The following is a 26,662-nucleotide window of genomic DNA, read 5'->3' as shown; positions in this document are numbered from 1 at the left end:
GCATTTTAACTGTGTAATCCTGATATGCATCACGTATTACTGTCTCAGAGAAATAGATTATGGGGGGTATTCAATCCTTGTCAGAAACTGCCGTCTTGTCGGAAAGACGGTAGTTTCCGACAGGTTTAGGTCGGAAGGGGTTCCGACCTATTCAATGCAGCCCCTTTTTTCCCGACTTGTCGGAATGTACGTGGAAGCCGCTGATCCACGTGTATTGTCGGAAGTGCGGCCATACCTGACAGGTTTTAGCCCCGTTTCCGACAATGTCAATCCGACTTTAAAAAAGTCGGATTGCCATTGTCGGGAATGGGCCAAATATGGTGGCCAATCCTGGGATCGGCAGGATCCCGGGATTTAGGGCCAAAAATGGCCGGTATTCAATCCCGGGATTGGAAGCTCCAATCCCGGGGATTGAGGGATCAGCGTTGAGCGTCCACAGGATGCTCAGACGCTGCCCGGCTTCCTCCTTCCGGGTTCCCAGCGCAGCATGAGAGGTCACGCTGCTCTGTAAGCCGCTGCTGGGAGCCGCCAGCAGCGTTCAAAGGATGTTCCCTGCCCGCCCCCGGTATATAGTGAGTTATATGTGCGGGGCGGGGTTGGGCGAGGGGGCGGCCACCTAGCTAAAAGCCAATCCCGGGTATCCCAGGAATCCCGGGACTGGCCATTTTTCAATCCCGATACCCGGGATTGAAAAAATGGCCCGGGATTGGCTTCCCTAGGGCCAAACCTGTGGGATTTGGCGGTGCATTGAATACTCACGTCGGATCCTTTCCGTCGGAAAGGATCCGACATGAATTGAATATACCCCTATATATTACTGCCTGCAACTAAAGACCAACCCTGTATAACTAATACTATTTTTACAGCTGTAGCAGTATTTAGTTACAAAGCTACATCCATAGTCTAGCAATGTCTTTCTTTGATTTTATCTTCAAAATGTTATTGCTTTTTTCTGTTAGTCTTTAAATTAGCTTACCATTCCATGGGCCTGATTATTCATTTTCATCGTATCCCTCTTAAATGTAATCTAATTTTCCTTTAACATAGAAATAAATTGCTTATTTGTTTTACTGGGCTAACGCACAGTATATTATTATAATCAAATATGTTTGCAAATTACACTATTTATAGTTTATATAGCTTTTAGTGTGTATTTAAATGCTTCAAATGATGGTATTTTTAATTGTCTTCAGTTATCATTGCCATGTGTATCCTTACCCAAATTCTTCTGAGGAACGGGAAGACATTATATCAGCCCTGAACATACGAATTCAAGACTTGCACTCGGTGAGCATGATTGCAAAAAAATGTTAACGTCTAATGGCCCTCATTCCGAGTTGATCGGTCGCAAGGCGATTTTAGCAGAGTTACACACGCTAAGCCGCCGCCTACTGGGAGTGAATCTAAGCTTCTTAAAATTGCGACCGATGTATTCGCAATATTGCGATTACTAACTACTTAGCAGTTTCTGAGTAGCTCCAGACTTACTCTGCCTGTGCGATCATTTCAGTGCTTGTCGTTCCTGGTTGACGTCACAAACACACCCAGCGTTCGCCCAGGCACTCCCACCGTTTCCCCGGCCACTCCTGCGTTTTTTCCGGAAACGGTAGCGTTTTCAGCCACACGCCCCTGAAACGCCGTGTTTCCGCCCAGTAACACCCATTTCCTGTCAATCACATTACGATCGCCGGAGCGAAGAAAAAGCCGTGAGTAAAAATACTTTCATCATAGTAAAGTTACTTGGCGCAGTCGCAGTGCGAACATTGCGCATGCGTACTAAGCGGATTTTCACTGCGATGCGATGAAAAATACCGAGCGAACAACTCGGAATGAGGGCCAATGTTCTTTCTGTTTTGGGGAGAATCTAATCCTATGGAATTGGTATATAGCAGGCTGGACCACCTGTGGCTCTAACTGATACATGGCAGGTATGCTGGAGCTTATAGTTTTGCAACGCTTTAAGATCCATAGGTTGTCCAGGCTTGGTTTATAGCATAGCAAAAACCTATTTGACAGTATCTATTTTTAAATGTTCTGTCTACATATATAGCCATTTTGGATATTATAATTCTTATAAGACTCTGGGGCATATGTAATAGGGTTTACTAGATGCGCGGTATGCCGGCTGATCTCAAGCCGAAACAATGCCTTGTAAATGACTGACACTTTAAAAAAAAATTTTTAATTCAGAGAGTGCCTGGAATCCCGCACCTCCAGCAAACTCGGACCCTATTACATATGCCCCTATGTAATAAATATTTTGTTGTACTTGCGTTTAGGCATTATATATACCAAATGCCTAAATGAAGAGTAGAGGAGAAGATCAAGTGTGGATAAAACAGCCACACAAGAGTTCTTGGTGGCGTAAGGGATTAAAAGCCAAACAGATGTATAAAACCAATGTTCTAGCCAACCACTATGCCTCAAATTTCCATTATTTGTTCTTTTTTTTTTTTCCATTGGTTTTTTTTTCAGTTTATCTCACAATACAATAGCTTTGGGGTGTTGTCTAATGGCAAGGATTGAATTTTGTTATTGATTCTGGTATGGTTTTAATGGGGAGTCTGGATATGTCCAGAAATATAGCAGAGTAGGTGAAGTAGCAACTTAGCCTGCTTGTAAGGGTAACTTGAGACTGTTAGAATATAAATGTCCATGTGCTATGCACAATTAATCACCACAGAATTAAATGTTAGTGTCTCTTTAACACTTGTTTTGCTTTGTTTCATGTAGGTGATGTCTCAGACTGATGATTATCTGAGACAAGTTCTTTTCAAGGCATCAGAGTCCATCTACAAGTGGGTTATTCAGGTTAAGAAGATGAAAGCTATTTACCATGTCCTGAATTTGTGCAGTTTTGATGTCACAAACAAGTGCCTGATTGCAGAGGTTTGGTGTCCTGTGGCTGATCTCCAGAAGCTGAGGCGAGCGCTTGAAGAAGGCTCGGTGAGATTATTTTATTGTTGTTCAAGAACATTGACCTGTTGCAATCCAACTTCTTACACGTTTCATGGTACTTGGACAGCCTCTTTCCCTGATATGTGCAAGGCTAGGTTTTCTAGGATTGTTTTTTAGTTCTCTTCTACAAAATTGGTATTATTGGATTTGTTACAGTATATCCTTCTCTAAGTACATTGGGCCTTATTCAGGTTTGTTAGCAAACCAATAAAACAAGCAACTGGGCAAAACCATGTTGCACTGTATGTGGGGTAGATGTCACATGTGCAGAGAGATTTAGATTTGGGTGGGTTATATTGTTTCTGTGCAGGAAAAATGCTGGCTGGTTAATTTTTACACTGCAGTTTATTAGATTTCAGTTTGAACACAACCCAGCCAAATCTAAATCTCTCTGGTTTTGCCCACTTGCTTGCTTTTTTGGTTTGCTAACAAACAATAACCCCCATAGTCCATAACAGACAAAAAGCTCAGTTTCCGCTCTCTGTTTGGTACCAAACTTAAAACAATGATTACTTTTACTTACTTCATGGCAGCCACACTATGGGTTAACGACCCATTCCCCTAGCATAGACAGGAGGTTTTTTTCCTCTAGTACCTGCCCACCTTGATATATAAGCGTGCCCCTCCTCTTCCTCCCTGGTTTCCCCCCCCCCCCCTGTTTCCTAGGTATAGACAGAGGTAGGTTTTTCGTTTTGCAGAGAGCAGTGGTGCTGCTGTTATGGGGCAGGCTCGTAAAGTGGATGCTGGTGGTTACAGCCTTTAAGCATTTTTTCCCCTGTACCTGTTTAGCTGTGTGAAGGGGATAGCAGCCACTGGTATTCGCGCCGGGATGGCTGCGGAGATATGTGGATCTCTTTCCCTTCATGGCGGCTGGTTGACCCGTGAGCGGCGTCAGGGCAGCGAGCTCACGGCGTCAGCGCGACTTCCGGGGGGGGTCAAATGATTGGTCCCTGAAGTTTGCACGACGCCAGTCTGCGCATGTGCCGGCAGTCAATGGCTGGCAGGTCCGGGAGTTCACGGGATTAGCGTGACTTCCGGGTCAGGTGTTCAATCCCGGAAGTCTGTGTGGCGCTTGTGCCCAGCGAGAGTCTAGGGGCTTTTTAAAGAGGCTGAAGCGGGATGCTTTCTCAGCACTGTTTGTGTACATGACAGCAGAGTCAAGCAGCATGGATGAGCCTGTGTCCCAGAAGTCTGATAAAGTCCAGTTGAGGTAAGTCCTCATAGAGAGCTGGTTATGTTTGTTTCTTTCAGTTAGTTAGGTTAGTGATTATGTCCTTTTTTAAAATGTATTTTTCAGTGTGTCTGATCCAATTAAGAAGAAGATACGCAAGAAAAAAAATGTGTCTAGGAAATGCCCTACATGTGATCAATTGTTCACTGGGAGTCAAGAAGATGTTATGTGCAGTACTTGTGTTAAAGAGCCTGCACCTCCAGTTAAATTATCTGAACAGCTGGCTGAGCTTATGGAATGGATGAAAAAATCCTTTGTGACCAAAGATGAATTTGTGCAGGGATCTAAGCGTTCTAGGTCGCAATCCAGCTTGGGCTATGATTATGAGGCATCTCCAGATTTGTTGTCACAGGATGATTGTGACATGGAATCCAGCACAGAGTCTGGAGAAATTCAGGAGGATGATAGATCATTTAATACTGAATTGGTTGACGTTATGTTAAAAAATATTTACAAGACGATGAAGTATAAGGAAGCTGTTCAGGAGAGTGAGCAAGATCCCTTGTTTGAGGACAGAACAAAGAAGCTAGGTCCTTTCCTGTGCATAAAGTGGTAAAGGACATTATTCGTAAAGAATGGCAGCAGCTGGATAAAAGGGTCGGCAGTTTTAAGAGGATTAACCGTATGTATCCGATTGTTGATGAGGAATTTCTTGCTTGGTTTAATATTCCTAAAGTAGATGCACCAGTGGCAGAGGTAACTACCAGAACTACAATACCTCTCGAGGATGGTGCTGTGTTGAAGGATTCAATGGATAAGAAAATGGAAAATGTGGTAAAGAAGTTGCATATTTCTACGTCCGTTTCCTTGAAGTCTGGTGTGGCTATAGTCTCTGTGGCCAGGGCCTTGAGATTGTGGTGTTCTACTATGCAAACAGATGTGCAAGACAAGATTTCTAGAGAGAATTTTTTTAAGGAATTTGAATATCATGCAGAGAGCAGTGGATTATCTCTGTGAAGCCTCACTTGATGTGTTGGAGTTCTCAACTAAGTCTATGACCTCAGGTGTTATGGCCAGAAGGGCTCTGTGGTTGCGGTCATGGGCAGCGGATACTCACGCTTCCTTATGAGGGATCGCTATTGTTTAGAAACAAGCTGGAGACTATGGTTCAGAGATGGTCGGGTGGTAAATCTGTGAGATTGCCACAGGATAAGCGTGGTTGATATGCAACTTCGTCTTCAAGACAGCAATTTAGACAAGCCAGATCGTATAGACCAGGCCGTCCTTATGGGGATAGAATTGGACGTCAATATGTAGACAGGTATGGTTCTGGCATGACACTCCAGTCCTTTCGTAGAGGATATAGGATAGGTAATCAGAGGCAATGACGGTGCATGTCCTCTTGCATCAACACCTGTAGGGGGCCGGATTTCAGAATTCAGTGCTCAGTGGGAGGAAAATGTCCGGGACAGATGGGTTCTGGATATTGTGTCGGAAGGATACCAGCTGGAATTCACGAGAATGCCAAGGAGGGACAGATTTGTAGAATCAAGAACACCGCTCCTAAGTCAAGAGATGATTGCCTTAACAGAAAGTCTCTAAACACTGTGTTCCTCAAGGGCAGTGGAAGTAGTTCCATTCTTAGAGAGAAAGATAAGGTTCTATTCTCGTCTTTTCCTAGTACAGAAGTCCTCCGGTGGTTTCAGAACAATACTGGATTTGAGGGATCAGAATAAAAGAATAAGAAAGAGCAAGTTTCATATGGAGACCCTGAAAACAATCCTGTTGGGGATAAAGAAAGTAGATTTTTTGGCTTCAATAGATCTCAAGGATGCTTATTTCCGTATTCTAATCAGAACAGAAGACAGAAGATTTCTAAGGTTCAGCATAGGAGGAAAACATTTCCAATTCACGTGTCTTCTGTTCGGTCTCACGTCCTCTCCGTGGGTCTTCACAAAAGTCCTGGTGACTCTGATAGCTTGTCTCAGAGAGAAAGGAGTGACTATTTGGGCCTATCTCAATGATTTACTTCTGGCAGGAGAATCAGAAGAAATAATACAGGAAATGTTAGCTCAGGCATTGACTTTTTTACAGTTGCACGGTTGGTTAGTAAATTGGGACAAGAGCCGATTGAAGCCAAAGCAAGTTCTACAGTTTCTGGGTGTCCGCATAGATAATCTTCAGTATGTAGTCATGTTATCAGAAGAGAGTTGTGTAAGGATTCGGGATCTGGTCCTCTTCATTCAGAAACAGGACAAAGTACCGCTTTGTATAGCGTTACATCTGTTGGGAATGACCTCTTCCACGACAGAGGTGATGCCGTGGGCAAGATGGAGAATGAGTACATTACAGTGGGACACCCTGAAGTATTCAAGGAAAAAAATACCTTTGCACCATCAAATAAGGTTGACAAAAGAGACCAGAGAATCGCTGTCTTTGTGGAAGGTCAGTCAAAATTACGAGCAAGGGGTGTCGTTACTAGAGCCCCAGTATTTGATTTTAACTACAGACACAAGTCTGACAGGTTAGGGTGCACATCTGCTGCAACAAAGTTGTCAAGGAAAATGGTCGTCATTAGAAGCAGGATATTCGTCAAACAAAGGAGAAATGAGAGCAGTGGGATGGCGATGTTTGAGTTTCAGGATCAACTCAGAGGAAATCATCTAAAAGTCTTTTCAGACAACGCAGCAGTGGTGGCTTATTTAAATCACCAAGAGGGAACAAGAAGTCGTATATCATGCAGTGGGCAGCAAAACACTTAAAATCTCTGACGGCTCTACATGTTCCTGGCAGGGACAACGTGTTGGCAGATTATCTAAGTCATAATCAGATCCAGTCTGAAGAATGGGAGTTAAACGTGCAAATATTAGAAATTATAGAAGAAAGATTCGGGCAACCAGAGATAGATCTCATGGCTACCAATCTGAATACAAAGCTGCCTCACTTCTCCTCGAGGTATTCTCTTCCAATGTCAGAGGGAGTAGATGCTCTATCCCTAAAATGGGAATTAAAGCTGGGATATGTGTTCCCTTCTTTTCCTCTAATAGCCAGGACATTGAAAAAGATCAGACAAGAGAGAGTGGAGGTGATAATGATAATTCCTTATTGGCCAAGAAGGACTTGGTTTCCAACAGTACAGAGAATGTCGGTTGGGAGGATGTGGAGGCTGCCAGTGGTGCCGAGGCTGTTACATCAAGGTCCCCTAGAGTACCCAAATCCGCAGAATCTTCAACTTACGGCATGGAATTTGAGCGCAATTTACTAAAAAAGAAAGGTCTGTCTGAGTCTGTGATTCAGCTACTGTTGCAAGCCAGGGAGAAGATTTCTTCGGACATTTATTATAGAATATGGAGAACCTTTATCGTCTGGTCGCAGAATAGGTTTAATGTATTGAACGCTGAAACAGCTCAAGTTTTGCAGGTTCTTCATGGTGGATTTGTCAACGTTTTGGTAGTTTCAACTCTTAAAGTGTAGATATCGGCTTTGAGTGTTTTGTTAGACAGAAAGTTATTTGAGGATGATTTAATTAAAAAATTCTGCCAAGCCGCAAAAAGAATAAGGCCAAGAATTAGATCAATAGTGCCGCCCTGGGATCTAAATTTAATTTTGAATGCTTTGATGGAACATCCGTTCGAGCCATTACAAGAAGTCTGTATGAAGTTTGACATGGAAAGTGGTTTATCTTGCGGCTGTTATTTCAGCAAGGAGAGTTGGGGAGTTGCAAGCCCTTTGGGCGGAAGAGGCATACTTAAAACTCTTTTTTGATAGGATTGTTCTAAGAACAAACCCATCTTTCCTACTAAAGGTGGTGTCAACGTTTCATGTTAATCAAGAGGTCATCTTGCCATCATTCTTTCCTCAACCGAAAAATGAGGAGGAGGAAAGATTCCATATGTTGGATCTTGTGAGAGCGTTAACTATTTATGTGGAGAGTGTCAAGGTTTTCAGGAAGGAGAAAAGTCTGTTCCTAGTATCTATTGGATCTTGGAAAGGGTGTACACCAACGAAACAAACCATTGCAAGATGGATTAGAGAAGTAATCACATTCGTGTACCAGAAGGATGGGCGTGAAGCTCCAGAGAATATCAAGGCACACTCGATTAGGGCAGTGTCCGTCTCGTGGGCTAGGAAGGCACAAGTGGAGGTGGAGGACATATGTGCAGCAGCTACGTGGTCATCTATACACACCTTCTCTAAACATTATGCTTTGCATATTGTTAAAGCTCACTTTGGTAACCAGGTTTTTCAGCAAGCCTTGGTATAATTAAACATTAAGCATCAGTTTATTTGTGGTTGTCCCTCCCGTAATTCGGCTTTGGTAAATCCAATAGTGTGGCTGCCATGAAGTAAAGAAAAGAAAACAGGGAATTATACTTACGATAATTCCATTTCTTTGAAGTACTTTAGGCAGCCCATTAATTAACCACCCTGTGGGGAGTGTTTTTTTTTTTTTTTTTTCTTTGTAGATAATGGGAGTCATTCCGACCCGATTGCACGCTGCGCTTCTTCGCAGCTGTGCGATCAGGTCGGAACTGCACCTGCGCAGAGGCAGCATTGCGCAGGCGCATCGTTGCCCGACGACGGCTGTCACCGGGCAGCGACACCACTAATGAAGAAAGGCCGCAAGAAGATTGACAGGAGGAAAGTGGAACTAGGCGTCAATTCGCTGTTTTCTGGGCGTGGAGATCCAAACGCAGGCGCGTCGAGGCGTTTGGAGGGTGGATGTCTGACGTCGATTCCGGGACCTGCAATGCTGGATTGATCGCACAGGGTAAGTAACTCTTACCCTGGTCTTGTTCTACACAAAACCTTTTTTTGCATAGCAGGGCTGCACAAGTGATCGCAGCCTTGCTATGCAAAAATACACTCCCCCCATAGGCGTCGTCGAGTTGATCGCATGGGCTGCAAAATGTTGCATCGTGCGATCAACTCGGAATGATCCCCAGTATCGGAGACACTCAAAAAGACAGGGAGGAAGAGGAGGGGCACGCTTATATATCCAAGGTGGGCGGGTATTAGAAGAAATTTTTTTCCTGTCTAAGCTAGGGGAATGGGTCGTTAACCCATAGTGTGGCTGCATGAAGTACTTCAAAGAAATGGAATTATCTGAAGTATAATTTGCTGTTTTTTCCTGCAGGGTCCACAGGTTATCGACAGGATAAACATTGGGATATGAGGTAGCGACAGCAGATTGGCACCAACGATCAAAGCTTTCGGCCTCCCAGAATGCAACGGGCTAGTCCCCTATATCCCTGCCTCCTGGCTCAGGCAATTCAGTTTTTTGTTTGGTGCGGCAGGAGCCGCACAATGGTCAATGGGCTGCTGGTTTTTAGCAGCCATAAGCTTTTTATTATTCTATTTTTATAGTCTTACAATTTTTTTGAGCGATCTTTCTAAAAAGTGTCTTATACGTTCCTTAGAAATTGTCACTCCAACAACTCCCCGCCGGGTCGCGACATCGCTTACCCACGTGTACAGTGCTGTTTCGGCGGGCATCTGTGGCCGGAGCACGGGGGCAAGGTAAGGCATCGGTTCCGCTTAGCTGGGGAAACACGAGACACAGCCGCACTGTTTCGGGATGGAGACTGCCGAACAGTCGCTGACGTGGCTGCCACCTTGGGTGCACCAGCGCTAGGCCTCAGGGATCATAGACTCCAGGGGCAGTATGATGCCACGATCCCTGGGGTTGATATCTGCAGTGGGGAGTAATACGCTCCCTTGGACAACTCTCCCCTTAGTTCATGACAAGTTTCCTCCGAGTTTCCTGCCATGAACTGATTTTTCGCTTCCGTCTGAGACGCTGTGTATCTAAAAGGACCCAGTTTCAGCATAGGCGGCTGTATGACTGGTGCGTCTGTGTTCACTTGGGCGTCTGTGTTCACTGTAGGTTCACGGGGCGGTTGTGTACACTAATAGCATCTAGATCCTCTCAGCGTTCACAAACGTTTTGATCAATCCTGGAAGCAGGGTGAAGTCTCCCTGTATCCCACTCTCCTGAGCCGGGTGATACAGCACTAAGGGCGTCATTCCGAGTTGATCGTAGCTGTGCTAAATTTAGCACAGTCACGATCATCTTCCCTGACATGCGGGGGGACGCCCAGCACAGGGCAAGACCGCCCCGCATGTCAGTCCGCCCCCCCTCCCCCCGCGCACAAATACAAAAGCATTGCACGGCAGCAATGCTTTTGTATTTGTGGAGTAACTCCCGGCCAGCGCAGCTCCTGCGGCTGGCCGGGAGTTACTTGTCGCTGCCACTGGCCGCAGCGGCTGCGTGAGACGTCATGCAGCCGCTGTGGCCCGCCCCCCCAACGGTCCGCCCCGTTCCCCCTAAACTGCGGCTTAACGCCGCCGTCCAGCCCCCCTCCCGCCCAGCGACCCCCTCTGTCTCAGAGGTGATCGCTGGGCAACGACGGCTGCCATGCGCCAACGCACTGCGGCGCCAGCGCATGCGCAGTTCCGACCCGATCGCTGCGCTGTGACAAACTGCAGCGATCGATCGGGTCGGAATGACCCCCTAAGTCTCTATCTACCACTGAGTACGAATAGTTGGATAAGTGCCTGATGCATACGAGTCTGTAAACTATTGCTTCTGTTTCTTTCGCTGTGTGATTGAATACGTTTAAAGTCCTATATAAGGTAATGAAGTAATATGTTTCTCCTACATACTTGAATTGTACCTGTAGTTGAATATGTGCTCATATTGCTTATTATACTAATGTATAACTTGTGACTGATTGCCAGTGTGATTGCTGACTTTACTATTTTCTGTCAGTTTCTGTGTATTCCGATCCTCAATGCTGCAAAGCAGGGAGGGATCGGATTGTATGTCACTTTAACAAGTTTTAAAGTGATTTCAGTCATAAATTGTGTAAGTTAACACTGAACAGGTGTGTGATTTGTTTATCTTGTCTAAGAGAGGCAAGGCTGAGAAGGAAACACTCTCCACAATGGCACCAACACTCATTTCATATTTGTTAACCTCTTAGGATCTGGTTCAAAATGGATTATGTGCAAACTGTTTTAGTTTTCACCAAAGCCTCCTGAATAATCCAAGGCAGACACAAGTTCAAGTTGAGCCCCTATGGGCTACGTTTGCACAGACAGTATCCAGTGTAGCTGAGTGGATAATGGCAGCTTCTATACCAGGGAATAGGTTACCCTATTAACCCTTACAACATTCCACCTGGGGTTTATCACATCCAGTACAAGAATCTGCAGCCTTTCAACAAAAACAGGCCGATGGAAAGCAAATCACATAGACATGAAACAACATCTTCACGGGCTACATGTTTCAGATGGGGACTCATCAGAGGATGAGAACTCATCGCACTCCGGGTCTGCATACAGAGATGAGGATGAAGGTCTCAGCTCAGTGGACATACCTGAGATAATTATTGCTATGAAAGCCATTCTATCCTTAGAGGAAGCAGCAGAGCCTTTGTTAAAATCTAAGGCACCTTTGTTTAAATGTCCAAAAACAGTTAGGACTGAATTTCCTAGGTCAGAACAGCTTACTGAAATTATGCAAGAGGCTTGGGTAACACCTAGTAATAAGTTTAGTATTCCAAAGAAATGGAATTCCCATTATCCTCTTCCGGCTGGGACTGTTTAAAAAGGTATGTGGCTCTCAAAGTACATACACATGTCATTCGATTGGTGCGAAAATCTACATTACATCTGCCTTCAGCAGGCATGTCAAACTCATGGTCATCCAGCTGTTGTGAAACTACATGTCCCAGCATGCTTTACCAGCTGATCAGTGGAAGGTATGCTGGCAAAGCATGCTGGGACTTGTAGTTTCACAACAGCTGGATGGCCACAAGTTTGACATGCCTAGCCTTCAACATCATTAAATGATGTCATGGATAGGAAAATAGATTGTTTTCTAAAAAACATTTTCTCCTTATCTGGGGCAATCATAAGACCAGCCATGGTTTCAGCCTGGCTGGCAAAAGCAGTGGGAGCCCGGGCTGATGCATTAGAGGATGATCTTTCAATGGCATCTAGAGAGCAAAAATCCCATATTGCACATATCAAACAGGCGGCTATTTTTATGGAAGAAGCAGCCTCGGATATGGTTACAATTGCCTCTCAGGCATCAGCTTCAGCAGCGCTCAGAGCAGTTTGGCTACGTACGTGGAAAGCTGACTCAGACTCCAAGAAGGTTCTGGAGTCTTTGCCTTTTTACGGGAGATATTCTTTTTGGTAAAGAATTAAACAGTATTTTGAAGTCAAAAGCAGACTCCAAGAAAGTGAAGTTTCCTTCCACACACAAATCCAAGCCTAGATTTCCAGCTTTTCTGCCCTTTCGTACTCAAGGAAAAGCAAAAGGAAAGGGTTATGGCAAACAGTCTCAATCTGACAAGTCTGGTAAGACTAAAAAGCATTGGGCTACCAGAGGGCCGGCTTCCAAGTCAGAAGATAAGCCATCAGCCTGATGGTGCCGTCCTCCACCTGGGGGACCACAGGGTGGGATGCCAACTTCTTAATTTTGCACAGATCTGGCAGCACTCTACCACAGATGCCTGGGTGCTAGAAGCGGTATCTCACGGGTATGCGTTTGCTTTCAAGAAACACCCTCCTCCAAATGTTTTTTTTTGTACCAGCCCATATTCAGTGGAAACGAAGGCCAGGGCTTTGCAAGATGCAGTTCAGAAGTTGCTTCAGTCAGGAGTCATAATTTCAGTTCCTCCTGCGCAACGAGGACAAGGTTTTTATTCCAACCTGTTTCTAGTCCAGAAGCCAAATGAGTCTTTCCGGACCATACTCAATCTCAAAGTGCTGAACAAGTACATTTGGGTGCCTCGGTTTCATATGGAGACTTACGTTCCATTATTTTGGCCATGGAGCTGGAGGATTTTATGGTATCCCTGGATATCCAGGATGCTTACCTACATGTTCCTATAGCACTTTCCCATCAGCGCTGTCTCGGATTTTCTATCCTCAAGCAATATTTTCAGTTTCAAGCCCTACCATTTGGACTGGCCACAGCTCCCAGAGTATACACCAAAATTATGGTGGTAATGGCAACTTATCTCCGTCAGTAGGGGATAAGGATTTTTCCATACCTTGACGACTTATTAATCCTGGAACAATCTCAGGAATTGCTTCAGTGTCATCTGCACCAGACAATAACTTGTTTGCAGAGACACGGATGGCTCATAAATTGGGCAAAGTCGTCTCTGGTTCTGTCACAACAGATGACTCACTTGGGGTCTGTGTTGGATTCGGGTCTTCAGAGAGTAATTTTACCTCTGAACAAAATATCCAAAATTCACTCAAGGATTCAGGAGCTGTAACACAATCAAAGTGCATCCATTCACGCAGCAGTGCGTGTGATGGGACTGATGGTGTTGATATGGTGGAGTATGCTCCGTTCCACTTGAGGCCTCTGCTAGGTCTGATTCTTTCCAAATGGAATGGTTTTCATCAGACAATAAAAACGCAGACTATGGTCCTTCCTCTTGAAGTAAGGAGTCATTAGCCTGGTGGCTACAGACATCTCATCTGGACAAGGAGAGACCCTTTTGGATATCAGATTGGGAAATTCTGACAACAGATGCCAGTCTTCAGGGCTGAGGAGCAGTGTCAGGAAGAAGTTGCTTCCAAGGACAGTGGACCAAGGAGGAAAGTTGCCTGCCAATAAATATATTGGAACTTCGGGCCATTTATATGGCACTCATGCAGGCAAATAACATTCTTCAGGGGAAGCCAGTTCAAATTCGCTCAGCCAATGCAACAGCAGTAACGTACCTCAATCATCAAGGAGGAACTAGCAGCCAAAAAGCAATGGAGTAGGTAAGCCGCACGTTAAGGTGGGCAGAACTTCATCATCCAGCCTTGTCTGCAGTGTTTATTCTGGAAGTCCTAAACTGGGAAGCGGATTTTCTCAGTCTAGACCCCATTAATGCAAACGAATGGGCTTTACACCCCGAGGTCTTCCAGACTCTGGTAAACAAGTGGGGTTTACCGGAGATAGATCTCATGGCGTCCCGTCAGAACAACAAAGTTCCCGCGTATGGGTCAAGAACAAAGGATCCCAGAGTGACCTTTGTGGATGCCCTGTCAGTGAGATGGGAATTTCATCTGGCCTATCGCCCTGTTGCCCAGGGTGATGCGAAAAATGAAACAAGGAAAGGGCGCCGTGATACTAATAGCTGCGGCTTGGCCCAGAAGACATTGATACACAGATCTGCAGAGGCTGTCGATTGATGCTTTCTACTCCCTCAACGTCCAGATCTACTGATGCAGGGTCCTTGCTATTACAAGCACCTGGATCTTTGACAGCGTGGCTCTTGAGACTTCAATTCTAACAGCAAGAGGATTCTCACCACAGGTAATTCAAACAATGCTCAGAGCAAGGAAACCATCCTCGGCTCGCATTTATCACCGAATATGGCAAGCCTATATTCAGTGGTGCAGTGACTGGAAATTTGACCCTAGGTCTTTCAGAGTTTTCAGAGTCCTAGCATTCCATCAGGCAGGAATGGACAAAGGTCTACGAGTGGCTTCCTTGAGAGTACAGGTGTCAGCATTGACTGTATAGTTCCAAAAGAAAATTGCTAACCTACAGGATGTTTGCATACTTTTTTCCAGGGAATGCTTCACATCCAACCTCCCTTTGTTCCTCCTGCAGTGCCTTGGGATTTAAGGTAAATCCTAAAGGCGCTTCAAGTTGCTCCATTTGAACCACTACAGCAAGTGGATCTTAAATGGTTGACAGCTAAAGTTCTCTATCTACTGCTTCAGCTAGAAGAGTTTCATATTTAGGGGCATTATTATGTCGCCCTCCTTTTCTGATTTTCATCCAGATAGAGCGGTTCTTAGAACCAAATCTGGTTATCTTCCTAAGGTGCTGTCTAAATTCCACCTTAACGAAGAAATTGTTGTCCCGGCCAGACCTTACTGTGGGAGATGCATCAATGGACGTAGTCCATGCCTTAAGGATCTACGTGGATCGTACCAGTGCCATCAGAAAGACAGACACTCTCTTTGTTCTCTATGGATTTCACAAGAGAGGATGGCCTGCTGACAAGCAGACACTGGCGAGGGTGGCTTCAGATGACTATTTCAGAAGCATATTCTCAAGCTCATCTTCCTATTCCGGCTAATGTCTCTGCTCACTTTACTCATAAGGTAGGTCCATCATGGGCAGCACAACGTGGTGCTTCAGCAGAACAGATATGTAAGGCAGCCACATGGTCTTCCATTAACACATTCATTAGACATTATGCCTTGGATATCTTTGCCTCTCATGACGCTGAATTCGGGTGAAGGATTCTCCTGTCCAATCAGTAGCGTCCCCACCACTAAATTGCTTTGGGACATCCCAATATTTATCCTGTGAATAACCTGTGGACCCTGCCGTAGAAATATTTGTTATGGTAAGAACTTACCGTTGATAACGGTATTTCTCCTAAGTCCACAAGTTCCACAGGGATCCCACCCTGACTCACTTGATTTGAGGATCCTTTTACTCACTAACTTCTTCCTTCTTGTACAGAAGGGTGTGCATGTGTGTTCTTCTCGCCTGATTAGGGCTGCCTGTGATGCTCCTGCCTTGAGCTTTGGAAAACCAACTGAATTCCCTGAGCCAGGAGGCGAGGATATAGGGGACTGGCCCGATTGCATTCTGGGAGGCCAAAAGCTTTGATCATTGGTGCCAATTCGCTGACACTACCTCATATCCCAATGTTTATCCTGTGGATTTAGGAGAAATAGAGTTAACAGTAAGTCTACCATAATTATTATTTTCAAGGCCAGTGCCCACAGACCCAGTGGAACATTTCTATAGTTCCTATGGGAAGTCAAGAAGTCAAACTTCCACGGGTCATTTCTCTGCTTCCCATCTTGGGCTGCAAAGAAGTTAACGGGCTTGGCAGGTAATAGTTTAGCTCCCAAATATTGTGACAAACAATTGGCATGACTGGCAGGAGACCTACCCTGATACTCCTATGGTGGGGTCCATCTTGCTTCTCTCCTGGAATCAGTGGTTCATTATCCACAAACGTCAGGGGGAGAGGCATCCTTAGTCAGGAATACATTATACATCCAGCGAACACCCCACCCAGGATCTTTGTCCTACAGGTCTTCCCTTGGACAAAACAAAATGATTTGAAGTTTGTTAAGCCTTTGAATCCCTTCTATATACATCAGTAGTCATTCCAATCCTGCAACAGTAGACTGATAAAGCTAAATATTTATCTTATTTAAAACCCTTTAAGAGGCCTAAGAACACTGTACGCTATTGACGTATGGAGTACCGTAAGGGTACGCACGTTGCGTAACAATCGCTTAGCCGTGGTCGAGACGCTCAAGCGTCACGTTCGCTCACGGCCAAGAGATCACAGGCAGGCACGCTATTGGCTGCTGACTAACGTAATGGTTCGCTATAACGTAGCGGACGCTCGGGACCACGAGGAGATCACCAGCGGCGCAGACGCTCACAATGTTAAACCTTTATATCTAAACCATAAACAATGTAATATGCAGTAAAACCTTAGTGTAGAGATAGGGTGTAGATGCAACACAGTGTAACCTTATTAATTTAAAAGCTGTTCGAGCGTCACCGACGCTCTGAGAATACTTAACACTATAATGAATACACAACTACCGGGCTTAGGGTCTAACGCCTTATGAATATGTTATACTTGCAAAAAAGAATAATACAGTACAAGTCATACACTACAATATAACATAGACTACCTAACCAGAAAACTACACGTGAAATACAATATCAGTACAATAACTATATAAGAGAAACGAGAAAGAGAAGAGAGAGAGATATGGCCCACAATAACAAGAAAGACAATATGATTTCGGAGAAAACTTACGCACAAAGGGGAACGATCGCATGCGCCTCTGGACATCCAGCTCCCGATTATCAGCAATGAGAACCGTTGAAGAGTGAGCTGGATGTGATCGGCTTGCCTATTTATGCCCCACACACAATACAATTCAATGGTCCCTACAATCTCATAGTTCATTGGACACAGGAATTCCTCCTCGCATTATAACAAAAGGTCATAGGTTGATTCATACAGGTGGGCTGTGACAATTTCCAACTGCTCAGGTGGGTGGGAAACTAGGTTTCCCGCCGCATGGATAAGTAAGTGCAAATAATAGTAAATGGACATAAACTTCTTATGTCCATAACTATTCGCACGAGCGATTAATTCGCTTCAAACCAACACCGGAATATTGCTAATTAAATACTCTTCCGATGGATACTAAACACCACTGTATTACTCCTGTCTGACCCTTCGTATCAAACAAAGAGGGATTTCTCCGTCCATGAACATTCTACATTAACCAAACTTTCAGATTCTATCAAAGGGACCATAATCTACAAAATACATTATATGGTGAAAATATGTAACGAAAGAGTCGCCCGCTAGACGCATACAATCTCTACCGTAAATGCGCATACCGTGCGCCTGCGGGTGCCCGCAAGAGCGAGTATGCGCACGCACGGGAGAGCGCACGCATGCGCAGCAGGGACACATATGAGGTGCAAATATGGCAGTGTGCATCGTGATATTTTTCTGACTTTGACAGTCCACCCTTTGGCAGTCAACAATAACTGCCACTTCCTAAAACATTTCAAAAAGAGAAAAATATATGTCAAGTGTAAATACATTTCCATGGTTGGGTAGGGGAGGAGAGGAGAAGGTAGGAAAAAGGGTATGACCTAGTGAGATAGCAGAAGCATGTGTGTATGAATCCGTGTTTGGGGGTCATGTATCATCGTGCCGTACGTGTTTTAAATCAAGCTTCGAGGTATTGCGAAGTATACATTTGAATTCCTTCTTATCCCGTGGTACGGGTCTGTGGATGGGCTGTCAAACTTTACCGAGCTCTTTTCGGCTGTGGTTGTAACAAAATGGGGAGCACATTTTAGTTGATGATACATGAATGGGGGAATATGTGATTGCTGATATCTGTGCCTGTATTCCCTATCGACTATGTGTGTAATTACCTGAAGGTTGTAGAGATGAAGAAAAGACATAATTACGGTAAATGCAGTGGTATTCTATGTCAGGTTAATGAACATTTGTCGGTTGAAGTCTTGTTCGGTGTCTGTTGAATGCAGTCTTCTTTGTGCTTTTGCCAAAAGGCGTGTGGGCAAAAAGCTTTGTCAATGTCCATAGACTTACAAAAGTGTTGGGCTAGCGTAATTTTAAAATTTCTAGGGAAACTGGGGGTCTATGGCATAGTTCATCAAATATCTGTGTATAAGGTTGTCAAAACTTCTTCTTTAATCCATCAGTTGTCTGTATACAGGATCATCAAATTCCTCGTCAAAAGTGGGTCTTTTTACCTTGGAAAAACCAGAAAAACAGGTGAAAGAAACGGACCGTAGAAATCGCATTTTCATCACATCATTGTTTCTACATTTGGGTCATAAATCAAATCCATTGGAATTACAGTTTCCTCACTCCTTAAACTCATCACCCTAGTACTTCGTTTGCACTTCATTAAAGCCTGACCGCATCTAAATATCAAGCCAATCGTTATGATAACACCTAAGATACATAGGAGAAACTTCCCTACATCCATTATGACTCCCTGAGCCCATTCTCCTAAACCAGAGAACCAATTTCGCGGGTTCAACCATGACACCCAACTAGTCAGCTCATTACTCACAGCAGCAAGGGTGAGATTGTGTCTCCTGCGAAATTCCCACTTCAATTGGAGAATATCGTCCATCTTTTGGTCTATGACCTCGACCGGGTCCTCGGTACTATTCGTTATATATGTGCAGCATTTCACGCCGTACTGCGTTGCCAGTGTGACACAATATCCACCTGTTACTGCTGTGAGATAATTGAGAACCATTCTATGCTGAACCAGTTCTGTTTTATAAGCTTGAAGTTCTCTTCCAGTATACCTAAACGTGTCATCATACATTTCTGTGATATTATCTAACAAATTTGCGAGCGCAGATATGGATTTATAATTCAACACTCCTCTGGCGGTGCGAGTGATGTCTAACGTGATTAGAAACTGAATCCCGGTGGATTCATGGATCATGTCAGAGGCCGGATGCTCTGTTCTTTCTATCAGGTGTTGTTTAACTACGTGCTCGTAATGGGTATGAGTATAAGGAGCTTGGGCAACACGGTGTATATCTTTCATTTTGGCATGTGATACAGTCATTACTTCAGGCAGTACTTTTCCAATATAACACAATCCTTCAGAGTTTGGGGCAAGCCACTTATACGCCTTCCTCCCGCATATGAAATATGCATCATCGGGGAGAACATATGGGACGGAGTAGGACATAACCATATTACACATCTTCCATGTGAAATCTCCTAACCCTAATTCTCCCATCTGTCTAGTACACGTATCAGCTTGTACGATATGTGCACAGTATCCTGGTGATACCTCTCCAACTCTCGTAATCCTACTTCCTAGGGTATACCTATATCGGAAAGATTTTCCTCTACTGGCTATGTGGCGTATAAGCTCTGTATCTGTCGGCATTCTATCTGCTCTATATGAAAAGGTCATGGTTTGGTTACTCCATGACACTTCCCAATTTCCCGGCTTTCGGGGATTGGAAATGTTAAAACATATTAGGGATCTATCCACATGATATTGGTGGAGCTTCAAACTAGGAGGACTGGAGATATTAAACCTCCTGTCCACCGGCCTCCCACCACTTAGCTCAAGTACCTCACCTATCGTTAAAGGAAATGGTACTAGTCCTGATTTGCTATGACCTTGAGGTACTTGAGAGCATACCCAACAATCTGTTTGATTTAACACACTACCCACTAAGGAGTGATAGTCACTCAAGGGATGCCGGTCCATGTGGATATTAAAACTGGATTGGCATTTCTTGATGCACCCATCCTCAACCACATTGTCACAGAGCCTACAGATACAGTTTTCTTCAGCTAACAATCCTTCACAATTCCTTCTATGGTCTATGTTATCGGATCGTTTTCTGATACTCGCCTTTGCTTGTTGATTATGTTGTTCTCGGAAAACTACGCCTCCATCTCTGTCATCAGAACCCATTCCAGAACCTTTCTCGACCTCCATGGTACTCTCGCCGGAACAGACTGCTCTGGTCAACATCATGGTCAACAGGAAAATCCGGATCACAGTCTCTTGAGGCAAGTCCATCTTATAGGAGGAAACGAAGAAGAATGAGAAGGGGAAAAAATAATTTGAGGGAGAGGGGATGGGAAGTGGAGAAAAACAATAAAAGGGAAACGGGGGATCGACAACTGCTTTTGATCTTGTGATTCTCAATGCTCAGGTGCCGCCTCAGTCCTCCTGGAACAGACACTCCAGTGATACAACTTCCTCTACCGTCTGTTCCTTATCACGGGACCTCTCTGGATCAGCAACCTTCTTACAATGGGACGAATGAACCCAAGTCTCTCTCTCGGCAACTTTCAATGCTGTAGTGCTAGTCAATAAGACTTGGTATGGTCCTTCCCATCTGTCAATAAGGCAACCTGAGCGTAGAAAATTCCGTAACATTACATAATCCCCAGGTTCAATGTCATGACAATTACTATCTGGTAAATCAGGAATCACCAACTTCAAATTATCATTTTGATTCCTTAGCTGTTTACTCATGTTAATCAAGTATTTTACAGTCACTTCATTGTTACACTTCAAATCATCCTGAGGGTTAATCATAACATGCGGTTGTCGACCAAACAAGATTTCAAAGGGAGACAGATTAAGAGGGGACCTGGGAGTGGTTCTGATGCTGTACAGTACAATGGGTAAAGCTTCTGGCCATGTCAATCCTGTCTCTGCCATAACTTTGCTCAGTTTATTTTTAATAGTGCTGTTCACTCTTTCCACCTTCGCACTCGCCTGTGGACGGTATGGAGTGTGCAGCTTGCTATCAATTCCCATCAACTTACACATTCCTTGGAAGACATCACCTGTAAAATGGGTACCCCTATCACTTTCAATTATTCTAGGGATACCATATCTACATACAAATTCCTGCACAATTTTCTTAGCAGTAAACATAGCGGTATTTGTGGCCGCAGGAAATGCTTCGACCCAATTTGAAAAAACATCTATACAAACAAGTACATATTTCAAATTTCGACAAGGGGGTAATTGAATAAAGTCAATCTGTATTACCTGAAAAGGACCGCCTGTAGGTGGGATATGAGATGGTTCTGTTGGTATTGCCTTTCCGATATTCTTTCTCAAGCATGTAAGGCATGACATTGCTCTCTTACTTGCATGAGATGAAAATCCTGGGGCGCACCAATATGCTCTTACCAACTTGCACATTCCTTCCTTGCCCAGATGAGTCAGCCCGTGAGCTGCCTCAGCTAAACATGGAAGATATGCTCTGGGGGCCACTGGTTTACCTTGTCCATCCGTCCAGAGTCCTGAGGACTCCTGGCCATATCCCTTTGCCTTCCAGACTGCTTTTTCCTGTGTGGAACACAAATTTTGCATTTCACACAGCTTCTGTGTGTTGATGGTATTAAATACCATCAGTTGTGTGGTGTCTGTCTGTCTGGGGGTACCAGCTGCTAACTTAGCAGCTTCGTCTGCTCGGCTGTTACCAAGTGATACTGGGTCCTGGCTTTATGTGTGTGCTTTACACTTGATAACAGCCACTCTGTCGGGTTCCTGTATCGCTGTTAGAAGCCTTTTGATGTGAGCTGCATGCGCTACCGGTGTACCAGCTGCCGTCATGAAATTTCTGAGGCGCCATAGGGCTCCGAAATCATGGACTACCCCGAATGCGTATCTAGAGTCGGTGTAGATATTGGCTGATTTGCCCTTAGCCAATTCACATGCTCTGGTTAGGGCGACCAGTTCAGCAACCTGGGCTGAGTGAGGTGGGCCTAGCGATTCTGCTTCTATGGTGCCTTGGTCATCTACGACTGCGTATCCAGTACACAAGTCTCCCGAGTCTGACTGTCTGTGACAACTACCGTCCGTGTAGAAAGTTAGATCTACATCTTCCAGTGGGTTGTCACTGATGTCAGGCCTTGCGGTAAAATTTTGGGTCAAATATTCCATACAATCATGTGTGTCCTCCTTTGTATTAAATTCTCCTTCCCCACCACTCTCATCCTCCACCCTTTGTGCCTGTCCAGGCACACCTGGGAGATATGTTGCAGGATTTAATGCGCTGCATCTCCTTATGGTGATGTTTACAGGGGCCATTAGTGCCAATTCCCCATCTTGTAAACCGTGCTGATGAGACGTGCCTGGTTTGGGCAGAATTTAGCAAGGCTGACACTGCATGTGGTGTATGAATTGTGAGGTTGTGACCTAGCACTACATGTTCGCTTTTTGTTACTAGCAATGCTATCGCAGCAACGCTTCGCAAGCATGTGGGGAGGGATCGCGCTACCGTGTCTAGCTGAGCGCTGTAGTATGCTACCGGCCTGCTGGCATCACCGTGCTTTTGGGTTAAGACGCGCTGCCGCGCAACCAGCACTTTCTGTTCCGTACAGCTCAAAGGGTTTCCCATAGTCTGGCATACCTAATGCTGGTGCCTGCGTTAGGCACTGTTTAAGTCTCTCAAATGCCATTTCGGACTCGTCTGTATGCGAAATCCGATCAGGCTTGTTTGAGGAGACCATCTCCTGCAAAGGTAACGCCAGAATGGAAAACCCTGGGATCTAGTTACGGCAATACCCACACATTCCTAAAAATGTTCTGATCTGTTGCTGGGTTTGTGGCAGAGTCATGTCTCTAATTGCTTGAATTCTATCAGCGGTCAGGTGTCTCAGTCCTTGTGTTAGACAGTGTCCCAAATATTTTACCTTAGTTTGGCATAATTGTAACTTGTCTTTGGAAACCTTGTGTCCTGTGTCTGAAAGATGAAACAGGAGCTGTTTCGTATCCTTCAGGGATGCTTCCACTGAATCAGAACACAGTAATAGATCATCCACGTACTGTATTAATACTGATCCACTCTCTGGTTGGAAAGACTGTAAACAATCATGCAAAGCCTGGGAAAATATACTTGGACTGTCTATGAAACCTTGTGGTAATCGGGTCCATGTGTATTGGACTCCTCTGTATGTGAATGCAAACAAGTATTGGCTGTCAGGGTGCAGAGGTACCGAAAAGAAAGCGGAGCAGAGGTCAATAACAGTGAAAAATTTCGCAGTGGGAGGGATTTGCATAAGGATGACAGCTGGATTTGGCACTACGGGGAACTGACTCTCAACTATTTTGTTAATCCCCCTTAGATCCTGCACTAGCCGGTAACCCCTCCCCCCACTCTTTTTCACAGGGAAGATGGGACTATTGGCAGTGCTGGACGTTCTTACCAGAATGCCCTGTTGTAGCAAGCGCTCTATTACTGGGTAAACTCCTAACTCCACCTCTGGCTTCAGAGGGTATTGTGGGATTTTTGGAGCTATCCTACCATCTTTTACTTGCACAGCTACCGGAGCTACGTTTGCCATTAATCCAGTGTCCTGTCCATCTTTAGTCCAAAGTGACTCTGGTATCTGGGATGTCATTTCTTCTACTTGGGATGGAGTCCTATTTGTCATAATGGTATGTGACATTAATTTTGATGGGGAGTCTAACATGTCTCGCACTTCCTGAGCGTGATTCTCAGGTATGTCCAAGAATACACCTTCAGGAGTACAATAAATGACGCACCCCATTTTACACAATAAATCTCTTCCCAGGAGATTAGTCGGTGCCGATGCAGCCAGCAAAAAGGAATGCTTGGTATGTAAAGGCCCCATTGTAATCTCGGCTGGTTTGCTAACAGGGTAGTGCTGGACTACTCCCGTTACTCCTATGGCTGGAATTGTCTTACCAGTGGTTCTCATGCCCACTGTCGAATTTATCACTGATTTGGCCGCCCCCGTATCTACAAGAAAGTTTAATGATTTACCAGCTACATTTATTGCAATCTCGGGTTCACTTCCAAGATTTGCAATCAATTTTACTGGCTGCAGATTACAGGTATGGCCACACCCCTATTGGGTATGGTGACCTCACTGAATCCCGCTGGCAGCAACTACTTGTGAAGGGGTTAAATGGGAACTGCCAAAAGTTTGCCAGTCTCCTTTTGGGGGATATCTTTTTGTTTCCCCTGTATGTGGCTCATAACTCCGTCTCTGTGGACCCTGATCCCAATCTCGTGTGTCATGTCATTGTCTAGGGGGTTGGTATGATCTTTGTGAATTTTTCGCTCTACAGTCTCGTGCTATGTGTCCCTGTTTATGACAAAAATAACATGTTACCACATTCGACTTACCCACAGGGTTTGGTGATCTATACAAAGGCTGCTTTGTGGTCAGGGCTTGTATACTTACGGCCATTAACTTATCACCTTGTGACTCCCTGTGTCTGGTGATATTCCGGTCGTGATCAATAGCAGCCTCTCTCAAAGTAGCCACCGACAGACCTCGCCAACATGGTTGCGTGGTCTGTACCCTGGTCTTTAATGCTTCTTTTAAACCATCCATTAGCACAGATACTGCTACTTCTTGATGATTTGCATTGGTCCTAATGTCCTCTATGCCAGTGTATTTGCCATTTCTAATAATGCCCGGTGAAAATAATCAGCAGCTGTTTCTGACTCTTTTTGTTTAATGGAAAAAATTCTATTCCATTTGGCTACAGCTGGGAAATACTCCTTTAACTGTAAATTTATTCTTTTTACATTGTCTTTGTTGTACACATCTGTAAGAGGTACATCCTGATCCAGTCCACAGTCAGCTAAAAATTGAGCTGCGTCGACATTGGAGGGTAAACATGCCCTCAGCAATATCTGCCAGTCTTTGTTATTGGGCTCTAAAGTGTTCCCTAGGTCTCTGATGTATTTCTGGCTAGCAACTAAGTCTTTTCTAGGATCAGGGAATTCAGACACTATGGTTCTTAATTCCATTCGGGAAAACGGGCTGTACATGGCAATGTTCCTGATAGGAGTGACTCCTGTAGTGTCCGTTTTCCCATTTGGAACTGCTATTACCCTCACGGGAGCAAGTTTAACAACATCATTCTGTGTAGATTCTACAGTCTGTGGTGAAATGGTTTCAGCATATTGTATGGTGCCGTACTTACCCGTTGATACGACCTCACCTGTCCCTCCGCTAGGGGGCTTTGTTACTAATCTTATGGGTTGGGCCGTGCCTACTGTTGTTTCTGATATGGTGGCTGCTAGAGAGAGCGCCGATATTGTTGCCGATTCGTCCTCTTGATCACACTCCTGGGGAAAGTTCAAAACAGGGTACAACTTGCACGGGTTAATACTTGCATTGGTAAACTTATTAACATTATCCTTAACATTTATACAGTTGCTAAGTGCCTGTTTGTTACCCCCTGATGCGTCATTCTCCGCAACCAATTTCTCTCCTGATATGTATGGTGGCGGCGGGGCCGTGGCTACCAGTTTCCTGATAGGATTAGATCCCGCCGCCTGAGCCAATCCTCTCTGTATTTCACCCTCCTGTTGCCATAGCTGCAAATAATCATAATGTTGGATTCGTCTCTTTGTTGATTTAATGAGACATATCCTTCTCCTTAGATTTTGTAACACTTCTGGGCTAAAGCTGCCTACTCTTGGGAATTTCTCCCTGTCATGTATCGTCATTCTCTCCCATTCATCACATAAAACTTCTGTGTGTGAGCCGTATTTTTCACACATTACGTACCTTGTCGACCCGATTGGTCGGTTCACTAAATCAACCCGAACCGAGGTTGATCGCCCCCTTCCTGAACAACTGGCCCCCATAATTTGCAGGTGTTGCTTGCTCTACCTCTGACCTTTATATCAGGGTCTTCAGCAAACCCTTACAAAAAACCAAAATATTCAAAGATAGGTTGACGGTGGTGGTTTACCGAGTACCCCACTTACTCGCCCACGCCGACCAATACGCCCACACACTGCTTTAGCGCTGGCGTACTCGACCTAGGGCCCCTATGAACCTTTGTTTACTGGAACATGTGGGTGTGATCCGCAGAGCATTAACCCTTTCCAGTAACTGTGGGGTTGTTGGATAATTCCTGAGTGACCAGCGAACTTCCCTTTTAAAAAATAAAAAATTACACAAATCACGTCAGAATGTACAAATAGCGTTTATGACCTTTTTTTTTTTTTTTTTTTTAATACACAAATGGTACTAGGTCAAGTTACTAACTAATGCACACAATTACGTGCGGTACAATCGTTCAGTACATAAGCAACTAATCTTATTTACGGAGCGACCAGTGGAATCGACATTCAGCAGCTGCGAATTCCTTCAGCCTGAGCTTTATGGCCTATATGGGTTCCTGCTCCAACCCTCCTTGGTGTTGGGCTACTTGACTCTATAGCGGACTTCCTTGTCTGCTGTACCTGGACCTCCTGGTCTGTTATGCGACCTCCTGGTCTGCTACACTCTAATGCTCTTTATATGTTTAACAAGGGATGCCTCCCTAGCCACCATGTATGTCACTTACACGTATGTAATTTCACGAGAACTCGATGATTTCTGTGGTTCAATCCCCAAAATTGTAAAAACTTATATAATTGCAAACACTCACTCACCACATGTACACTTTTGTTTCTAT

General features: G+C 44.6%; 1 protein-coding gene across 1 annotated transcript in view; it reads left to right on the top strand.

Moving 5' to 3' along the window:
- Window positions 1-26,662, top strand: part of ATP6V0A2 (ATPase H+ transporting V0 subunit a2) — a 182,818-nt gene that overhangs the window by 84,759 nt on the left and 71,397 nt on the right. The window contains exons 8-9 of the mRNA XM_063964483.1: window positions 1,194-1,287; window positions 2,734-2,946. Of these exons, the coding sequence (XP_063820553.1) occupies window positions 1,194-1,287; window positions 2,734-2,946 (307 nt within the window). The remainder of the gene's footprint in view (window positions 1-1,193; window positions 1,288-2,733; window positions 2,947-26,662) is intronic.

Source organism: Pseudophryne corroboree, chromosome 1 (genome assembly GCF_028390025.1).
Source record: "Pseudophryne corroboree isolate aPseCor3 chromosome 1, aPseCor3.hap2, whole genome shotgun sequence".
Lineage (NCBI taxonomy): Eukaryota > Metazoa > Chordata > Amphibia > Anura > Myobatrachidae > Pseudophryne > Pseudophryne corroboree.
The sequence above is the reverse complement of the archived record's forward strand: the minus strand, read 5'-3'. Positions and strand labels throughout refer to the sequence as shown.